The following is a 21,015-nucleotide window of genomic DNA, read 5'->3' on the forward strand; positions in this document are numbered from 1 at the left end:
GGTTTTGTTTTGTTTTGTTTTGTTTTGTTCCAGAAGGAGCTTAATTCTGTTGCTTCCGAACTGGCGGCACGGCAGGAAGAAAGCGAGCATTCTCATAAACATTTAATTGAACTCAGCCGGGAATTTAAGAAAAATGTACCTGAGGTACAGTATATTTGCTATTATAGAATTAACTCAGTGGGTAGCTGGATTTTCCTCCCCTCTCCCATTCAAACATCTCTCTCTCTCTCTCTCTCTCTCCCTCTCTCTCCCTCTCTCTCTCTGTGTGTGTGTGTGTGTGTGAAAGAGAGATTTATATATTTATTTACAAACTTGAGTGACCAACAAGAGAAGGATAAGGTAATCAGCCCTAAATTATGACCTCAAATACCCAACTATAGCATATTACAACACAATCTGGTGGTGCAATTGCAGCTAAGGAGCCCATGGTCCTGATCCTGAGATGCACTGCACGGCCCTTTGGGAGAGGGAGGACCATAGATAGGGCCTCTGAGGCCTATCAGCACAGCTGGCCCTGCCAACAGGCAGGGGTGGACAGCTGCCTCGGATGGAGGATGCAAGTGTGTGGGGCGGAGAATGCAAGTTGGGGGGGGTAGTCCTTCATGCTCAAAGCTGGCCTGCTTCCATTGGTTACAGCAGAGGATTCTGTCCCACGGCCCTGGTCAAAGCTAGATGCTAGTCTAGCTGGTTTCCATGCATGTCGTTTACATCATAAAATACCTCAAAGGGGTTCACCAACAATAAAACTATCAAAATGGTTAGAATGATGGGTCAGGCAATAATTAAATCAACCCAGTGCCGGATTTACGTACAAGCTATACAAGCTATAGCTTAGGGCCCCACTCTCTTGGGGGCACCCAAAATATTTAAAGGGAAAAAAAACTGGGTGTACATTTCCAAAATAAAAGATAAAATCTACACACAGCAACAGGCTTTGGATAGCTATTAGGTCCATAAATTACCATATAGCATATATTCAACACAAAAAACAGCGGCAATTTGTTGTTGACAAAGGACAGCTAGACATATAAAGGGCCCCATTACCTTCAGTAGCTTAGGGCCTCATCAAACCTAAATCTGCCCTTGAATGAACCATAAGCTAAAAGCACATCAAAACACACGTTGACATTCTACACAGCTGGACTGGCCTGTCTAAACCAAGAATGTTTTTAGCAGGGGTCGAAAAGAGTACCGCGAACGCACCTGCCTGATGTCAATAGACAGGGAGTTCCAAAGTGCGGGTGCTGCCAGACTAAAATATCCATTTCTTACAAATGTGGAACAGGTACTATGTGGCAGCTGTGGCAGGTCCAGTTCCACAAATCGAAGCGGTCAAATGGGTATTTACGCAGTGAGGCGATCATGCAGCTAAATTGGCCCCAAGTAGCACCTTGACACTACTTGACGCGGGTGGCGCTGTGGGTTAAACCACAGAGCCTAGGACTTACTGATCCGAAGGTTGGTGGTTCGAATCCCCGCGACGGGGTGAGCTCCCGTTGTTTGGTCCCTGCTCCTGCCAACCTAGCAGTTCGAAAGCACGTCAAAGTGCAAGTAGATAAATAGGTACAACTCCGGCGGGAAGGTAAACGCCGTTTCCGTGCGCTGCTCTGTTTCGCTAGAAGCGGCTTAGTCATGCTGGCCATATGACCCGGAAGCTGTACGCCGGCTCCCTTGGCCAATAAAGCGAGATGAGCGCCGCAACCCCAGAGTCAGCCACGACTGGACCTAATGGTCAGGGGTCCCTTTACCTTTACCTTTTTAGCAGCTTGAGCTTGAACCTGACCCAGCAGCAAATTGGAAGCCAGGTCTCAGGCGTTGTAAGCTGATGGGGTCTCACTCCTGTCAGCAATTGGGCTGCAGCATTCTGCACTAACTGCATGCCATCATGTCTTGGCTTGTGCCCTCGCCTGTCAGAATGACGGGGTGCCCAGCGCCTTGGCACAAAATGTCCCTTCTTTCAGAACTGTGCTCTCCCCAACCCTGTCAAGTTATTTTATATAACAAGAAAAAGTGTTCCAAGGCCTCTTTGCAGAAATCCTGGCACTCGCCTCTCTGAACAGATGGAATGCCACTTTGTTGCTGTTTTTGTTGCTGCTGCTGCTCTTTTCCTCTCCCCAAAATAAATGTTGTTTTAGTCAGTTTGACAGTTGGGGGCTTCCCCCGCCTTCACTCCCCTCCCCTCCCCTCCCCTCCCAACACCGCCTCATGCCAGCTTCTACAATTATGTTCCTAGCTTGTATCTAAATTAAGAAGACTTGGGGTGGAGGGTTTGCAGCACCTTATATTATACTAAGGTATTAATTGGGGGGGAGGCAATTAAGTAGAGAGCCGAAATCCACAAACCCTGTCCCATGAGAGGCAGTGTAGCATAATGGTTAGAGTGCTGGACTAGGACTAGGGAGAAACAGAGGTGGGGGACTCCTTGAGCCAGCCCCCCCTCCCAAATACACAGAGCAAATATTTCTGGCCCCAACCATATTGGCTCCAGTAGCAAAATGGGGGTGAGGGCAATAGAGTAGACCCAGTACAGGAATAGACAGAGCTTAGTGCCCTGTTGGGGGTGCAAATTGCTCCTTCCCCAGGTGTTAGATCAATCATTTTATGAGCAATTGTGTCATAAATTGAGGAGAGGGGCTGTGTGTACCTGGGTGTGTACATGAGAGAGTGTGGATCAGTGTGTGAGTGGGTCCACCCAATTTTTGCCCCCATTCTGCGATCATTGGAAGAGTGGCCAAGGATGAAAAACATCACCATCTCCACCACACCAGCCTAAAAATGGGCCTTTGTTTCTCCTTTAAGTATTATTGTTCTTATCCTCAGTATGCAAATGTAATCAGCTAATTAGCCGATTTGAAACCTGCTCAATTAATCAAAACCAAGGTTTCTTTAATTAGGTGACAGCCCAGCTTCATAGGAGGAACCAGTCCCGATTCTGAGGGCTGGATTAACAGACTCGGGTCTAATTGTGGGCTTCCGCCATTTTCTCTCTTCCAGGAGGTCCGCGACATGGTGGCTCCTGTCTTGAAGAGCTTCCAGGCAGAGGTAAGAAGCCATCTGTGCCCAAGGTACTTCTTTGCAACCGTGAGCTGCCTGTAAGCCGCTCGGGGACACAAAGTAGAAGCAGGGCCTAAGAGAAGAACGAACCACACACAGCAGCATCAGCAGCAGGTTCAAAGTCCAAAGATGGCGCCAGGTTTTTGGTGTCAACTCAAGTGGTAGCCAACATGGTGCCCTTCCAGATGTTGTTGGGTGTAGTGGTTAGAGTGTCAGACTTTGACCTCGGAGAGAGCAGGGTTCGAATCCCCATTTGGCCAGGAAGTTCACGGGGTGTCACCTTGGGCCAGTCACTGCCTCTCAGCCAAACCCTACCTCACAACGTTGTTGTGGAGATTAGATGGGGATGGGGAGACAACTATGCACACCAAAAGGTGAGGTGTTAATGCAATCAAACAATCAGTCAGTCAGTCAATCAATCAATCAATCAATCAGCTCTACCTCTCGTTTAAATCGGAACCAATGAAGATGATGAATGAATGTCCTGTGGGTGTCTGGAGGCCATTAGAGGATGGGTGGTGGTCAATGGATTGAGGTTGAATCCTGACAAAACAGAAGTACTGTTTCTAGGGGACAGGGGGCGGGCAGGTGGGGGGGATTCCCTGGTTCCTAATGGGGTAACTGTGCCCATAAAAGACCAGGCGCACAGCCTGAGAGTCACTTAAAGCCCTAAACGACTTTGGCTCTATATACCTGAAGGAGTGGCTCCACTTCCATCACCCAGAGGTCCATCTCCAAGGGCCTTCTGGCGGTTCCCTCACAGAGAGAGCTCTCCCACTCAGATGAGACGACCTCTTTGCTGCTGCGGTAGAAGCCAATACCACACGAGCATGTGGATTTATTTCCCCCATTAAATTCCACGCACAAGAGATGGATTTGATGATGGATTCACTGACTGGGTGTGTTTTTTCCACCACCCCTTGAAAACATTTATTATTATTGCCTGTCCTTCTCCCGCAGGTGTCAGGGCAGGTTACGACCAGTTAAAATTCAGAATTAAAAACAGTTAAAACATACTACAGTGGTGCCTCGCAAGACGAAATTAATTCGTTCCGCAAGTTTTTTCTTCTTGCGAGTTTTTCGACGTGCGAAGCACGGTTTCCCATAGGAATGCATAGAAAATGAATTAATGCGTTCCTATGGAGACCGCTTGCCAGGCTGGCGGTGCGGAGAAGGGCTTTTCTCCCCACCGCAAGCCTTCAGGACAGGTACGGGAACAGAGGGGAAGGCGCGCAGCGCTTCTCCTCTGTTCCCGGGGCTTGCGGTGGGAGGAGGGTTTTTCCTCCCCACGCCAACATTCAGAACAGCATTCTGAAAGTTGGCGGTGGGAAGGAAAACCCTCCTCCCACCGCAAGTCTTCAGGACAGCCATCCGAAGGCTGGCGTGGGGAGAAGGTCTCTCCGCCCCACCGCCAGCCTTCGGAGCAGCCATCCCAAGGCTGGCGGCCGGAGCAGGTCTCTCCGCCCCACCGACAACCTTCGGAGCAGCCTTCCGAAGGCTGGCGGCGGGAGGAGGTCTCTCCGCCCCACCGCCAGCCTTCGGAGGAGGTCCGAGGACAGTGGGGAAGACACGCTGCGCTTCCCCGCTGTCCCGGAGATTTCCCTATGGGCTTTCGTCTTGCGAAGGAAGCCCATAGGGAAATTCGTTTTGCGAAGCGCCTCCAAAACGGAAAACCCTTTCGTCTAGCGGGTTTTCCGTCTTGCGAGGCGTTCGTCTTGCGGGGCACCACTGTACATTCACATGAGCAGGGTGGGTCCTGAAACACACATCTGAGGTGTCGAAGGCCAGGGCCAAGAGTTGTGTCTTCAGCATTCGCAAAAAAAGCTGTATAGTGAAGGGCTGCCACAGAGAAGGCCCTCACCCAGGCCACCCCCCAAAACTTGTGAGGGAAGTGGAACTGCTGAGAGGGCCCCTGGGCAGTCTGTTGTTTTTGATGGCTTCCTTCCTTAACTCCATCCATCAAGGCTTTTTTGCTGTGGGGAATAAGATCTATTCCAGCTTTCGGTGGAGCCATGGCTCTGAGAGATTTAAATGCTTCCGAGGTGGTGAAGGCAGGTGTTGGAGAAATATCACACTTTGGAGCGTTCCAAAAAACTTCATTATTCTCTTGCCGGGGTGGGGAGGGGAGAGGAGCAGAGAAATAGTTCCTCCGTCTGTGCGGCTTCTACCCCGCTTAGCTCAAAACCCCCAGAGAGACACCGGCGCACGGCAATAGCACATTAGAGACTGTCATCTTGCGAGCTTCGCCTTACTTCTAAATCTGTCTCTTTGGAACGACATAACGGCACAAGGAAAAATATTAAAGTAAACAATAACTGGATTTACACAAATGTGGGCTGATTTCCATATTTTTCATCACTTCATTTTATTACCCAGTTTTTACTGATATGCTTATTTATTTATAGGGCAATCCGGTATTGATTCATTCCGAAACGCTCGGCATAAACACATAAAAGAGAATGATAACAATAGGAATGTATTTCTGGTTGTTTTAAATACTGCCTGTTTCCCCAGCAGATGTCATTAGATCCTCTGGGAGAGGGGGGGGGTGGGACGGAGGGGGTGCGGTGCTGGCACAGAGAAGGGAGCAGGGCTGGGGTATCCAAGAGGCACGGTGAGGCAGCTGCCTCAGAGCTTTTTAACCAGCCAGCTAGTTTGAAGGGATGCGGGTGGCGCTGTGGGTTAAGCCACAGAGCCTAGGATTTTTCGATCAGAAGGTCAGCAGTTCGAATCCCCACGACGGGGTGAGCTCCCGTTGCTCAATCCCTGCTCCTGCCCACCTAGCAGTTTGAAAGCATGTAAAAGTGCAAGTAGATAAATAGGTACCGCTCCGGTGGGAAGGTAAACGGCTTTTCCGTGTGCTGCTCTGTTTCGCCAGAAGCAGCTTAGTCATGCTGGCCACATGACCCGGAAGCTGTATGCCGGCTCCCTCAGCCAATAAAGCGAGATGAGCGCCGCAACCCCAGAGTCCGTCACGACTGGACTTAATGGTCAGGGGTCCCTTTACCTTTACCTTTAGTTTGTAGGAATGCAATATAAGAAGAACCCTATTTTCCAGGGACAGTCCCAGAGTTACAGAAGCCGTCATGGTTTCTGGCTGGATCCCGGAATGTCCCGCTTTTCCTTAGGACATCCCTATTTTCATCAGAGAAATGTTGCAGGGTATGGAGTTGCCTGACCCCCAAGCCAAGGAAATAAGTAACTATACAGTGGTACCTCAGGTTAACAACTTAATTCATTCTGGAGGTCGTTCTTAACCTGAAACTGTTCTTAACCTGAGGTACCACTTTAGCTAATGGGGCCTCCCACCGCTGCCACGCTATTTCTGTTCTCATCCTGAAGCGAAAGTTCTTAACCTGAGGTACTATTTCTGGGTTAGTGGAGTCTGTAACCTGAACCGTCTGTAACCCGAGGTACCACTGTACAACCTTTAGAAGACATCTGAAGGCAGCCCTGTATAGGGATTTTTTAAAATATTTAATGTTTTGTTACGTTTTTAGATATGTTGGAAGTCACCCAGATTGGCTGGGGCAACCCAGTCAGATGGGTGGGGTAAAATAATAATAATAATAATAATAATAATAATAATAATAATAATAATAATAATACTACAGTGGTACCTCAAGTTACAAACGCCTCAGGTTACAAACGCTTCTGGTTACAAAGTCTACTAACCTGGAAGAGTTACCTCGAGTTGAGAACTTTGCCCTAGGATGAGAACGGAAATCGTGTGCTGGCGGCGCAGCGGCAGCAAGAGGCCCCATTAGTGAAAGCTCGCCTCTAGTTAAGAACAGTTTCAGGTTAAGAACGGACCTCCAGAACGAATTAAGTTCGTAACTAGAGGTACCACTGTAATAGACATCCCTATTTTCACTGGAGAAATGTTGGAGGGTATGCACCATGGCATCTAGGCTGCCTAGCCTAGCCTAGACTGTGGTAGCAGAGCACAACTGTCCTGGCTAGCAGTTTTATCCTTCATGAACTTGTCCAGTCCTCTTTTATAGCCACCTAGAGAGCCAGTGTGGTGTAGTGGTTAAGAGCGGTAGTCTCGTAATCTGGTGAACCGGGTTCGCTTCCCTGCTCCTCCACATGCAGCTGCTGGGTGACCTTGGGCCAGTCACACTTCTCTGAAATCTCTCAGCCCCACTCACCTCACAGAGTGTTTGTTGTGGGGGAGGGAGGAAAAGGAGAATGTTAGCCGCTTTGAGACTCCTTCAGGTAGTGATAAAGCAGGATATCAAATCCAAACTCTTCTTCTTCTTCTTCTAAGTTGGTGGCCATCCCCATTTGTTCTTCCAGAGAGGTGGGGCCTACCACACTTTGGTCTTCCTACCTGAGACTTCCAGCCATACCAGCTGCCTTCCGAAACAACTTCTCTTAGACCTGCCTTCGATTCCTCACTCTTGATCTATTCTAGGATAATGGTTGTAGCTCAGTGGTACAGCAAATGCTTTGCACACAGAAGGTTCCAGCTTCAGTTCCTGGGACCACAAACGTAACATGAGCCAACAGGGTGATACAGCAGCAAAAAATCCAGTGATGTTCTAGATTGCATCAACAGACATCTAGTGTCCAGGTCAAGGGAAATAATAGTACTGCTCTATTCTGACAGGTGAGAGCCCATCTGGAGTCTTGTGTCCACTTGTGGACACCACAAAATTTAAGAAGGAACTTGATGGAACTTGAGCACAGGAGGGTAACTAAGATGTTCAAGGGTCTGGAAACCAAGCTTTATGAGGAACAGTTGGAGGAGCTGTGTATGTTGAGCCTGGAAAAGAGGAGATATGATAGCCATCTTCAAGAATCTCAGTGGAGGATGAAGAAAGCTTGTTTTTTCCTGCTCTGGAGAATAGGACCTGAGCCAATCGTTTCAAGTTACAAGACAGGAGAGTCAAACTAAACATCAGAGGTGCTACTGGAAGGAATTTGTTTTGTTTTAACTTTCTGATGGTCAGAGATGTTTGACAGTGGAAAAGACTCCCACAAGAGGTGGTGGACTCTCCTTCCTTGGAGGTTTTTAAGCAGATGTTGGATGATCATCGGTCATGTATGATTTAGGTAAGATTCCTGCATTGCAGGGGGTTGGACTAGATGACCCTCGGGGTCCCTTCCAACTACAGTTCTGTGATTCTAGGGGAAACGCCTGCCTGAAACCTTGGAGAGCCACTGCGAAGTTAGTGTATACAGTGGTGCCTCGCAAGACGAAATTAATCCGTTCCGTGAGGCTCTTCGTATAGCGGTTTTTTCGTCTTGCTAAGCATGGCCATTAGCGGCTTAGCCGATTAGCGCTATTAGCGGTTTAGCGGCTTTTAGCGGATCAGCTGATAAGCGGCTTAGCGGCTTAGAAAAAGGGGGGAAAGGGGGGGGGACCACAGGAACTCGCAAGACATTTTCGTCTTGCAAAGCAAGCCCATAGGGAAATTCGTTTTGCGAAGTGCCTCCAAAACGGAAAACCCTTTCGTCTAGCGGGTTTTCCGTCTTGCGAGGCGTTCGTCTTGCGGGGCACCACTGTACAATAAAGAGTGAGATGGACTGTTGGTGTGACTTGATTTGAGGCAGCTTCTAACATTCATGTGCTTTCATTTTGTGGAGGATATGATGCTGAGAGCCAGTGTGGTGTAGTGGTTAAGAGCGGTGGACTCGTAGTCTGGTGAACCGGGTTCGCTTCCCCGCTCCTCCACATGCAGCTGCTGGGTGACCTTGGGCTAGTCACACTTCTCTGAAGTCTCTCAGCCCCACTCACCTCACAGAGGATTTGTTGTGGGAAAGGAAGGGAAAAGGAGATTGTTAGCTGCTTTGAGACTCCTTCATGTAGTGATAAAGCGGGATATCAAATCCAAACTCTTCTTCTCTTCTTCTAAATCGAGTCAGAACAATGCACCCATTTAGGCCAGTATTGTCTGCTCTGCTCTGACTGGTGCCTGAGGCCAGGATCCTTTGCTGCCCTGCCACCTGAGAGTCAAGGAACTGGACCTTCTGCATGCGAAGCCTGAGTGAAAACATTAAAAACCTCCTTATACAGGGCTGCCTTCAGATGTCTTCTAAAAGTCAGATAGTCGTTCATTTCCTTGACATCTGAAGTCGTTCATTTCCTTGACATCTGAAGGTGTTCCACACGGAGGGTGCCACTACCGAGAAGGCCCTATGCCTGGTTCCCTGTAACCTCACTTCTCGCAGTGAGGGAACTGCCAGAAGACCCTCGGAGGAGGACCTGGCGTGGCATGGAGAGCAAATGGACAAAGGAAAGTATATCTCCCTCTGTCGTAATACTAGAACTCATGGACTTCCAGTGAAGCTGAACATTGAAAGATTCAGGACGAATAAAATGATGGCCTTCTTCATGCAACACATAATTAAACTATGGAAGTCATTCCCACAGGAGGCACTGTTGGCCACCAACCTGGGTGGCTTTAAAAGAGGATTAGACAGGTTTGTGGAGGAGAGGGCTATCGATGGCTACTAACCAGAATAGCTGTGTTCTATCTTCACAGTGGCGCTGTGGGTTAAACCTCAGTGCCTAGGACTTGCCGATCAGAAGGTCGGTGGTTTGAATCCCTGTGACGGGGTGAGCTCCCATTGCTCGGTCCCTGCTCCTGCCAACCTAGCAGTTCGAAAGCACATCAAAGTGCAAGTAGATAAATAGGTACCGCTCCAGAGGGAAGGTAAACAGCGTTTCCGTGCGCTGCTCTGGTTCTCCAGAAGCGGCTTAGTCATGCTGGCCACATGACCCGGAAGTTGTCTGCGGACAAACACCGGCTCCCTCAGCCTATAGAGCGAGATGAGCACCGCAGCCCCAGAGCTGATCACGACTGGACCTAATGGTCAGGGGTCCCTTTTCATTATCTTCACAGCAATGCTTCTGAACACCAGTTCCTGGAAACCACAGGGCTCTTGTGCCCAGATCCTGCTTGCTGTTTGCGTCATCTGGCCGCTGTGAGAGCAGGATGTTGGGCTAGAGGGGCCACTGGCCTGATCCAGTTGTAGGGCTCTTCTTATGTTCTTCCAGTGCCCCATGGCCCTTCTTTTCCATGGAAGCAGACTGGAGAATTGTGCCACCCTTGGCTCAGTGGCCTGGCTGGTAACATCTCAGTATCTGGGATGTGATGAGCCTCCAGACTCTGGGCACACCCAGCGCATAGCTGTCAATGTTTTCCATTTTTTAAAGGGAAATTCCCTTATTCCGAATAGGATTCCTCGCAAGAAAAGGGAAAAGTTGACAGCTATGACCCAGCGGTGCCTGTGGGGAGGAAGGAATAAGAGGCACCCTCATTGCGGAGGAGAGGGAACCAGCTTCTCTCTTCGCCCCCCAACCTGATTCAATAAATAAAAACCTGCCTTTAATTTTCCATTACTGGGAAGACAAAAGGCCTGCCTGCCACAGTAGTGGAGTGGCGACAGCTTGAAATGGCCAAAGTTTTTGAGTCTCCTTGCAGACAGGGAAAAGAGCAGAGCCAGAACCCCGCTAATTACAAAAGTTGCTTTATGAAAGATAATTCAAAGCAATAATTTAGCAAACATAATCAAGTAGCACAGATGGGGATTCTGATGAATAGTTTGCAACATGCAATTAGCAGCTCTTGCAGTTACATATCATTAACCCTCAGAGCACAAAAATTATTTTCTCATTATTAGATGAAAAGGTAAAATTAAGCTGACTAGACAGTTAAGGAACAAACTACAATTAATTACCTTCATTTATTACAGTCATTATTTGAAACTTTATTCTCCCCCCCCCACCTTCTCCTCCTCCTCCTCCTTCGGCTGGATGCGTGAAAACATCTAAATTAAAAGTTTTAGTACATTAAAATAAAGGTAACATAGTCTACATGCCTGAGCATCCAAAATAGTGGTGGAAGGAAAGCAAAGAGATGACTACAGTGTCACAGCTGTCACTGACGGGTCTTCCAAAGGCTACGAGTTCAAGAATCCAGGTTATTTCACAGGGCTCTCCCCACCGCAGGAACAGAAACTGACATTCAGACAGGAGAGGCTATTCAAGGGGCAATTAAGAGGTTATATATCATTTATCCTCAACCTGTATTCATCGGGAAGCAACAAAACAGGTAGAACTGGCAAACAGGACCCTTTTAATTAAAAGCACAGGAACCCCCAAAAGCTTCAATAGTGCTTTACCTGTCCATACAAATAGGAGGGGTGATGCTGGAGTTGGAGTTGCTGTAGTTATGTTTTATCACTCCCCAAATCACCAGATCCAGACTGAAAAAATAGGAGAGAACCAAAGAAAGCAGTGGAATTTATTTATTTGAAAGTAACATTTGAGAAGGGATGCGGGTGGCGCTGTGGGTTAAACCACAGAGCCTAGGACTTGCCGATCAGAAGGTCGGCGGTTCAAATCCCCATGACGGGGTGAGCTCCCATTGCTCAGTCCCTGCTCCTGCCAACCTAGCAGTTCGAAAGCACGTCAAAGTGCAAGCAGATAAATAGGTACCACTCCGGCGGAAAGGTAAACGGCGTTTCCGTGCGCTGCTCTGGTTTGCCAGAAGCGGCTTAGTCATGCTGGCCACATGACCCAGAAGCTGTACGCCAGCTCCCTCGGTCAATAAAGCAAGATGAGCGCCGCAAACCCAGAGTCATCCGCAACTGGACCTAATGGTCAGGGGTCCCTTTACCTTTACCTTTAACATTTGAGTGTTCCATAGAAAAGTGAACAAAGCCCACTGGGTGCCTCCATAGGGTTGTCAGTGGGCAGCTTCTTGAATGCCCCCCATGGAGGGGGGCAGGTTACAGCAACAGACATTTTTCCACCTTCACCGCATCAAGCAGTTGGTCCCTTATCTTTTCCACCCCGACCTGGCAGCAGTGATCTATGTGACGGTCACCTCCAGACTTGACTACTGTAATTCGCTGTACGTGGGGCTGCCCTTGAAGCTGTCCCAGAAACTCCAGCGGGTGCAGAATGCTGCAGCGAGGCTCCTCACGGGGTCTCTGCCATGGGAGCATATTCACCCAGTGCTTTTCAAACTGCACTGGCTCCCGGTGGAGTACAGGGTCAGGTTCAAGGTGCTGGTTTTGACCTTTAAAGCCCTTCATGGCCTAGGACCCTCGTACCTACGGGACCGCCTCTCCTGGTATGCCCCACGGAGGACCTTAAGGTCCATATATAGCAACACCCTAGAGGTCTCGGGCCCTAAGGAAGTTAGATTAGCCTCAGCCAGAGCCAGGGCCTTTTCAACACTGGCTCCGGCCTGGTGGAACGCTCTGTCTCATGAGACCAGGGCCCTGCAGGATCTGATTTCTTTCCACAAGGCCTGTAAGACAGAGTTGTTCCACCTGCCCTTTGGCTTGGAATCCATTTGATTCCCTCCCCCTCTTTCTTTTTATCCTTTCTCCTCCTGTGATGAAGCTGCATTTTAATGTTTTAATGTTGTATTTTAATCATGTTTTTAAGTTGTAGTCATTAAACTTGTTTTTATTATTGGTTGTTAGCCGCCCTGAGCCAGGCCTTGGCTGGGGAGGACAGGGTATAAATAAAATTTATTATTATTATTATTATTATTATTATCATCATCATCATCATCATCACCATTATTATTATTATTATTATCATCATCATCATCCTGGTCTAACCAGCTCCTCCATAAGACTCATAACACCACCCCAAACAGGAAGCCTTTCATAGCCCTTCCTGTCCAGGAGTGGACCATGGCCAGTCTGGGTGGGCAGGGCCAAGCTAAAGCCTGATAATGCTTCACTGCTGGGACAGATGCTCCAAAGTGGGTGGTTCCCAGTCCTTGCCTGGGCGTCTCCTGAGAGCAGGCTCTGCGACAGATAATCTTAGTAGTTCTTTGCTGCACTGCGAAGCTACAGTTGGGAAGATGAGTAGGCATATCCTCTTTCAGTAAAGGTAAAGGGACCCCTGACCATTAGGTCCAGTCATGACCAACTCTGGGGTTGCGGCGCTCATCTCGCTTTATTGGCCGAGGGAGCCAGCGTACAGCTTCCGGGTCATGTGGCCAGCATGACTAAGCCGCTTCTGGCGAACCAGAGCAGCGCATGGAAATGCCGTTTACCTTCCCACTGGAGCGGTACCCATTTATCTACTTGCACCTTGATGTGTTTTCAAACTGCTAGGTGGGCAGGAACAGGGACCAAGCAACGGGAGCTCACCCCATCGCGGGGATTCGAACCGCCGACCTTCTGATCGGCAAGTCCTAGGCTCTGTGGTTTAACCCACAGCGCCACCCGCGTCCCATATCCTCTTTAAAAGGGAAATAAAAAGCAGATCTCGCCCTGTTTATATATTAGGTTGTCCCTGTTTGTGTGATATGCGCTGTGCAGTTTGTTAATTAAAGGAATACAGCATGGGTCGCCTTCGCAAAGCAAATGATAATCTGCCACAGGTTTCCCCTGCTCTTCTGCCTCTACCTTGTCTGTGCCTCAGTTTCTCCACTCGGCTGGCCAAAGCTCCATTCTCTCCCCACCCCACCTGCCTTGAAGGCACAAAACAGTTCAGAGCAACACACCACCAGACTGACCTTTTCTCACTCTGGCACTTAAAATCAATCTCCTACGCTCAGCCCTGGCTGGAGTTTTCACTCAGGGCCTTTTCAGGCTGAGCAGCAGTGCAGGCTGGTTGTCCACCCTGCCACAACTGTCCCTCTTAAAATATGATTGCCAAATGTGTTTGCAAGTAATAATAATAATCTGGTTGGGTTTCCCCAGCCACTCAGGGCAGCCTCCACAGAGACCAAAAATACACTAAAATGTCACACATTAAAAACTTCCCTGAACTGGGCTGCCTTCAGATGTCTTCTGAATGTCAGGTAATTGTTTATCTCTTTGACATCTGAAGGGAGGGCGTTCCACAGGGAGGGCGCCACTACCCAGAAGGCCCTCTACCCAGAAGGCCCTCTCCCTGGTTCCCTGTAACTTGGCCTCTCGCAGTGAGGGAACCGCCAGAAGGCCCTCGGTGCTGGACCTCAGTGTCCGGGCAGAACGATGGGGGTGGAGATGTTCGTTCAGGTATACAGGACCGAGGCCATTTAGGGCTTTCAAGGTCAGCACCAACACTTTGAATTGCGCTCGGAAACGTACTGGGAGCCAATGCAGATCTCTCAGGACCGGTGTTATGTGGTCCCGGCGGCCACTCCCAATCACCAGTCTGGCTGCCGCATTCTGGATTAATTGTAGTTTCCGGGTCACCTTCAAAGGTAGCCCCACGTAGAGCGCGTTGCAGTAGTCCAAGCAAGAGATAACTAGAGCATGCACCACTCTGGTGAGACAGTCCGTGGGCAGGTAGGGTCTCAGCCTGCATATCAGGTGGAGCTGGTAGACAGCCGCCCTGGACACAGAATTAACCTGCGCTTCCATTAATAGCTGTGAGTCCAAAATGACTCCCAGGCTGCGCACCTGGTCCTTCAGGGGCACAGTTACCCCATTCAGGACCAGGGAGTCCCCCACACCCGCCCTCCCCCTGTCCCCCAAAAACAGTACTTCAGTCTTGTCAGGATTCAACCTCAATCTGTTAGCCGCCATCTGAAAAGGTGCCTCACTTTCTCCTTTTCCCCAGTGCTTGATGTTTCCAAAGTTTTTTAATGGGGTGGAAGGGTGCAGAAAACACGCTTTTATTACTTCTGTTAGGGCAGCCTAAGAATTGCATTGGCCGGTTTTGCTGCCACATCACACTGCTGGCTCGCAACCAGCTTCTGTTTGACTGAGATCTTGAGAGCTTCTTTTCACATGTGCTTCTGCCAAGCCGTTCTCTCCCTCCACCCCAAGAGGAGGTTTATTCTCGGTTCCCAGGCTTTGCCCGGTCCTCCACAACCTTCATACACAAGCTGGCAACAGCTGCCTCCTTGAACTCAGCCAGGATCCCCGTCAAGCGGTGGAAACAAGATTGTGTGGGTGTCCCTGTGTGTGGCGTGACAGGCAAAGGACTCCTTGAGAAAGTTGTAATGAGATTACCGTCCTTTGGCTTCTAATATCAGGAACTTTGCCAGAGCTCCATTGTGCCTGTCAGGAAGTATTATGAGGAAATAAAGGGCTCGCAGCAATTTTATTTCATTCAGCATCATCATCTTGGCAAAGTAAATGATTTAAAGCCGCCCCTCCCCCTCTCTTTGTTTTCCTCCTCAGTTAAGCGGTTTTTTTCAGCAGACCTTTGTTATATATCCCATTAGGAATAACATCATCCAAAGGATAATACTGGTTCATGTATATTTCTTCTTTTAACAACAGAATGATGATGATGATGTTGAATTTGAACAACACACAGTCTTATCTTGAACTAGAATTCCCATGCTTTAGAATCAACTGTTGCATCTGTTTGATATAAGCTGGAGTGGGGTTCAGTTTTGTTCTGGCCTTGTGAGATTTTGGGGGGTCTCCTCAGCCAGGATCACACACCTCAGCTGATCTCTGTCCTGCCTTCTCCCAGCTGGAGAGGCCGGGCTGACACTCGCTGAAGGGACAGAAGTTTAGAAAATTATGCAAGGCACGCAGAGAAAGTGGAGAGAGAACGTTTTCTCCCTCTCTCCTAACACTAGAATTGTGAGTATCCAGGTTGGAAGGTTGGAAGATTCAGGTCAAAGAAAAGAAATGACTTCTTCACACACACATCGTTAAACTGTGGAACTCACTCCCACTGGAGGCAGTAAGGGCCACCAACTTGGATGGCTTCAAAAGAGGATCAGAGTTCAAGTACACAGTCAAAACACTTGAGTTGTGAAGCAGGGGCAGGGAGAATTCCAAGGGCCAAGCAGGGAAGCCCATTTGGCCCCCAGGCCTGACCCGAGGGTCTGAGGAGACTCATTTGGGCAAAGGTCTTCCTTACTAGTTATTGCAGCGCCATCTTGTGTACGTTTTGGACTAACATGAGAAATAAAGACACCAATATTTAGGTTAATGGGCTAAAATTGGCCACAACTTTATTGGTTACAGGTGATGAGCGGTATTGGCTTAGGCATTGGTCCTAATCGACTATCCGGCTTCAGTCTGTCTGCCTGAAGGCTGGGAAGGGTTAACACCAGCAGGGGGAGCCCCTGCTGATGCACATAAATTAGGCACTCCCCCGGGGTCACCGCTCGGGGGCGTGCCTTGGGCCCTGGCCTCCATAGGCTTCGGATGGGGCCATGCCCCCCGAAATCCTTTACCAGGCTACCCTTCACCAACAGGGGGAGGTGATGGTGCCCCTTCCCCCCCCCATTCATCTACATAACAATACCCACACCAATGCCTAACCGCCAGGCCGAGGAAGTTGTGACGATTTGCTACGAGGTAGGCTGGTGCCAATTTGCCAAGTGGAAAAATTCCTACTAGGCTCCTTAACGGCGACCAACCAAAGTCCATAGCAAGACCTGGGAGAAGAGCTGGTGGAAGAGGACTGGAAGAAATTTATCTACAGAAACACTGTAAAATTTATGAATGTTAAAATGATGTTGGACTGAAAATAAGTGGCATTAGTGACAAAGTCAGAAAGAGTATGCAAAAATGAATTGATAAGGGATGAAAATACTGAGTTGTAATATGTTAAGATACAAAGTTAATGATGACAAATGAAATAGGGTAAGGATTTGCTGATTCGATTATGTAAATGGGAATACAAAAAGGGGAGGTGTGAGGAGGTCAAAGAAATAAGCTGAGTTTAAAGTTAAAAAAAAAGAAAAGATGGTTTTTTTTCTTTTTTCTTTCTATTTTTCTTGTTTTTTGTATTGCGTATTTTTGTTTTTCCTTTTTTGTTGTATTTTGTTGTTGTTGTTGTTGTTGTGTATTTATGATTTTGTAAAACTTTAATAAAAAAATTGGGGGGGGGGAAATAACGGCGACCAACCAAAGTCCATAGCAAGGTCAAAGGAGAAACCTTGAAGGGCGGGTGGGTGGGAAATTCACCCAGCTGAGCGGCGGCCAAAGAGGAAGATCCTCTGCCACGCTTGCCTTAAATGCAGCAAGCCACACCCCCTGAGCCAGCCGATTGGCTGGCCAGAGGGATGACGCGGCAGAGGATTCCCCTGATCACTCGGGGCTGGGGGCGTGAAACCTGCAACACCACCTCCTCCCGAGGTCGGAAATGGCTTTTTATTGTGATGGTGCAATACCTGGAAGGAAGGTGGTTTGAGGCTTTTTGTTAAGGAAGCCATTGGGCAGCTAAAACTAACCCCCCTCCCCCCAAAAAGCCACCAGTTGGGGGAGGGGACAGAAGGAGGCATCAAACAATGGGCACAAGATGTTGGACATAACATTATGATGGCTGACTGGGAACAGTTATGGACCACAGGTATGAAATTTACAGCATGTAATGCCCTAAGAGAAAACTTAATGAAAATGATCTACAGGTGGTACATGACACCAGTCAAGCTTGCAAAAATTTACCATTTGCCCGATAATAAATGTTGGAAATGTAAAGAGACCGAAGGCACATTCTTTCACCTTTGGTGGACATGCCCAAGGATTAAGACTTTCTGGGAAATGATTTATAATGAAATGAAAAAGATATTTAAATATACTTTTTTGAAGAAACCAGAGGCCTTTCTCCTGGGCATGGTCGGCCAATTGGTGTCAAAGAAGGATAGAACTTTCTTTATGTATGCTACAACAGCAGCAAGAACACTTATTGCAAAGTACTGGAAGACACAAGATCAACCCCCCCCCCGGGAAGAATGGCAGATGAAGGTGATGGACTACATGGAACTGGCGGAAATGACTGGCAGAATCTGAGACCAGGGAGAAGAGTCGGTGGAAGAAGATTGGAAGAAATTTAAAGATTATCTACAGAAATATTGTAAAATTAAGGAATGTTAGAAAGATGTTGGAATGAAGTTACATGGCTTTAGCAGAAATGTTATAAAGAATTAAGTATAATAGATTGTAATTGGATTAAAGGAAAAAATAACGTTAGAATTTGTTAAGTTAAATGATAGGACAGAAGTTTGAGGAAGATGGAAAGGATTTGCTGAAACAAATAATCGAAGTGGAATACAAAAAAGGGAGGTGTGAGGAGGTCGCTGAAACAAGCAAAAGAAAGTTAATAACATTGAAAGTATTAGTTACAGATAGGTAGCCGTGTTGGTCTGCCATAGTCAAAAACAAAATAAAAAAATTCCTTCCAGTAGCACCTTAAAGACCAACTAAGTTAGTTCTTGGTATGAGCTTTCGTGTGCATGCACACTTCTTCAGATATTGAAAGTATTGGTTGTGTTTCTTTTTTCTTTCTTTTTTTAACTGTTTTTGTTTTATTTTTGTTATGTATATGTAATATTTTTGTTTTTGGGTTGTATTGTATGGTTTTGTTATGTTTAATTCTTTTTCTTTTTTCTTTCTGTAACTTTTAAAACTTTAATATGTTTTAAAAAACATATTAAAGTTTTTTAATATTAAAGTTTTTTAAAACATATTAAAGTTTTTTAATATGCTGCCGCTTTGCCGTGCGTGTGGGGAGGGCTTCCCCCTGCTAGCCCATTCTCCATCTTGGGCTTGGGGACGGGCCCCAGACTCCACCTCAGCATAAAAGACTCCAAGTAGGCCCGGGACACTGCTGCTGCCGCTTTGCCGGTGAGTCTTGGGGAGGACCGCTCCCCCTGCAAGCCCATTCTCCACCTTGGGCCTGGGGGCAGGCCCCAGACTCCACCTCAGCATATAAGGCTTCAAGGAGGCCTCGGAACACCACTGCTGCCGCTTTGCCGTGCGTGTGGGGAGGGCTTCCCCCTGCAGGCCCACTCTCCATCTTGGGCTTGGGGACGGGCCCCAGACTCCACCTCAGCATAAAAGACTCCAAGGAGGCCCGGGACACTGCTGCTGCCGCTTTGCCGGTGAGTCTTGGGGAGGACCGCTCCCCCTGCAGGCCCATTCTCCATCTTGGGCTTGGGGACGGGCCCCAGACTCCATCTCAGCATATAAGGCTTCAAGGAGGCCTCGGAACACCACTGCTGCCGCTTCGCCGTGCGTGTGGGGAGGGCTTCCCCCTGCAGGCCCACTCTCCATCAGGCCTTGGGGCGGGGCCTACGCTCATCACTGCCGCACCTTTGGGGACATTGGTGCTGCGGCAGCGGTTGTTTGAAGTGTTTTTATATGTTTTAAACTGTGTGGGTTTTTTGTTTTGTTTTGCTTTGTTGTACCACCATAAGCGGTGATTTTTATCCATGTATTTTTATTTTGTTTTGGTCTATTTTGGGTTGGGGTTGGGTGGTTGTGGAGTGGGGTGGGGATTGGCTTTATTTTCGTATAATTGTTTTTGTTTGTTTGCTTTTATATTCTCTAAATGGAGGTGAGCCTGAGGCTTGGGATTCCTACTGTGGAGGGGCAAGGGAGGTATGGCGGTGGGGGCAGATGTCATAGGCGAAGGGGATCGAGATACGGATATGCTCGTACCCCTTCCAATCTGCGCCCCATCCCGAGAGACGAGGGTAGGGTGAGCAAGGATTACTCACCTCCGTCACTGGTGTTGTGCAATGCCAGGTCTATAGGCAACAAAACCGCCACCCTGCGAGATTTCTTCACCTCGCAGGGGGTTGACCTGGCATGTGTGACTGAGACCTGGGTGCGCGAAGGGGATACTGTTACCTTACGAGAGATGGCGCCCCCGGGTTTCTCCGTCCTCCACCAGTCGCGGACTGTGGGCCGGGGGGGAGGGGTGGCGTTATTAATCCGGGAAGATTGTCCTTTCAGGGCTCTACCATCGCCATCGATCCCCGGCATTGAATGTGTTGGCCTAGTGTGGGGCTCCGAGGTGAGCTTGGCTGTCTGGCTGGTGTACCGGCCACCCAGCGCACCAGCAGCCACCCTGTCAGGCCTGCTGGAGGCGGTGGCCGGCTGGGCCTTGGAGTTCCCTAACCTATTGGTATTGGGGGACTTCAACATCCATGCTGATGCCACTCCCTCCTCGCAGGCTCTGGACCTGGTGTCTTCCATGGCGACACTAGGGCTCTCCCAGTTTGTTTCGGGCCCCACACATCAAGCAGGCCACATCAAGCAGGCCACACGCTGGATCTGATCTTTGGCATCGGTATAGATGTGATCATGTTTCCTTCGATGAAGGTGCCATGGTCTGATCACTATGCCCTGAAAGCCAGGATTGACGTTCCACCCCCACCCTGCTTGGGTGGCGAGCCAATTTGGGCTCGCCCGCAAAGGCTGATGGACCCTGATAGATTCCGTCAAGCCTTGCGGGACCTTTCTCCCCCTGGCGACTCATTGACTGAGCTTGTTGAGGCCTGGAATACCCAGCTCCTGGCAGCCATCAATGAGATCGCACCTAAGCGCCCTCTGCAACCCCGCAGAAACCGGGCTCCCTGGTTTACCGAGGAGCTCCGGAAAATGAAGCGGGACCTCAGACGGCTAGAGCGAGTATGGCGGGGTGCCCGTGACGGAGCCTCAAGAACATCTTATAGGGTTTTTATGAAAACCTATGAGATGGCAGTGAAGGCCGCTAAGAAGTCTTACTTCTCGGCCTCCATTGCATCCGCTAGCTCTCGCCCGGCGCAATTATTTAGTATAATTCGGTCTTTAACGTCCCTCGAAGGACAGCCAAATTTAAATAACAATTTGACACACAGCTGTGAGGCATTTGCGAGCTTTTTTGCGGAGAAGGTCTTGTTGCTCCGCCATGACCTCCCTGCCAATTTGGATACAATAAAGGAACTGGAGGCCCCTCGACTGCCCTCGGGTTCAGTATTGGACCACTTTGACCGGATATCCCCAGCCGATGTGGACAGACTCCTCCGAGCTGGAAAGCCCACCACATGTCCTCTCGACCCGTGCCCGTCCTGGCTGATTAGAGCGTGTCCAGACGAGGTGCGGGCCCCCCTGGGGGATATCATCAATCTGTCCCTTGGCACCGGGACATTCCCAGGGGAACTGAAGGAGGCAGTGGTGCGCCCGCTCTTAAAGAAAACATCATTAGATCCCTTAGATCTATCCAATTACCGCCCGGTTTTGAATCTTCCATTCCTGGGTAAGGTGATTGAGAGAGCGGTTGCTGAACAGCTTGGTAGGTTTCTGGATGAAACA

The 21,015-nt window shown here is 48.8% G+C and overlaps 1 protein-coding gene and 1 long non-coding RNA gene across 2 annotated transcripts in view; one reads left to right on the forward strand and one right to left on the reverse strand.

Moving 5' to 3' along the window:
* The window catches only part of LOC309345521, a 330,624-nt gene that overhangs the window by 155,460 nt on the left and 154,149 nt on the right, over positions 1-21,015 (reverse strand). The gene's annotated exons all lie outside the window — the stretch shown is intronic.
* CUX2 (cut like homeobox 2) overlaps positions 1-21,015 on the forward strand; it is a 264,515-nt gene that overhangs the window by 144,063 nt on the left and 99,437 nt on the right. The window contains exons 2-3 of the mRNA XM_081868590.1: positions 34-144; positions 2,995-3,042. Coding sequence (XP_081724716.1) covers positions 34-144; positions 2,995-3,042 — 159 coding nt within the window. The remainder of the gene's footprint in view (positions 1-33; positions 145-2,994; positions 3,043-21,015) is intronic.

The sequence above is a fragment of the Podarcis erhardii genome, assembly GCF_964252035.2.
Source record: "Podarcis erhardii genome assembly, chromosome: 7".
Lineage (NCBI taxonomy): Eukaryota > Metazoa > Chordata > Lepidosauria > Squamata > Lacertidae > Podarcis > Podarcis erhardii.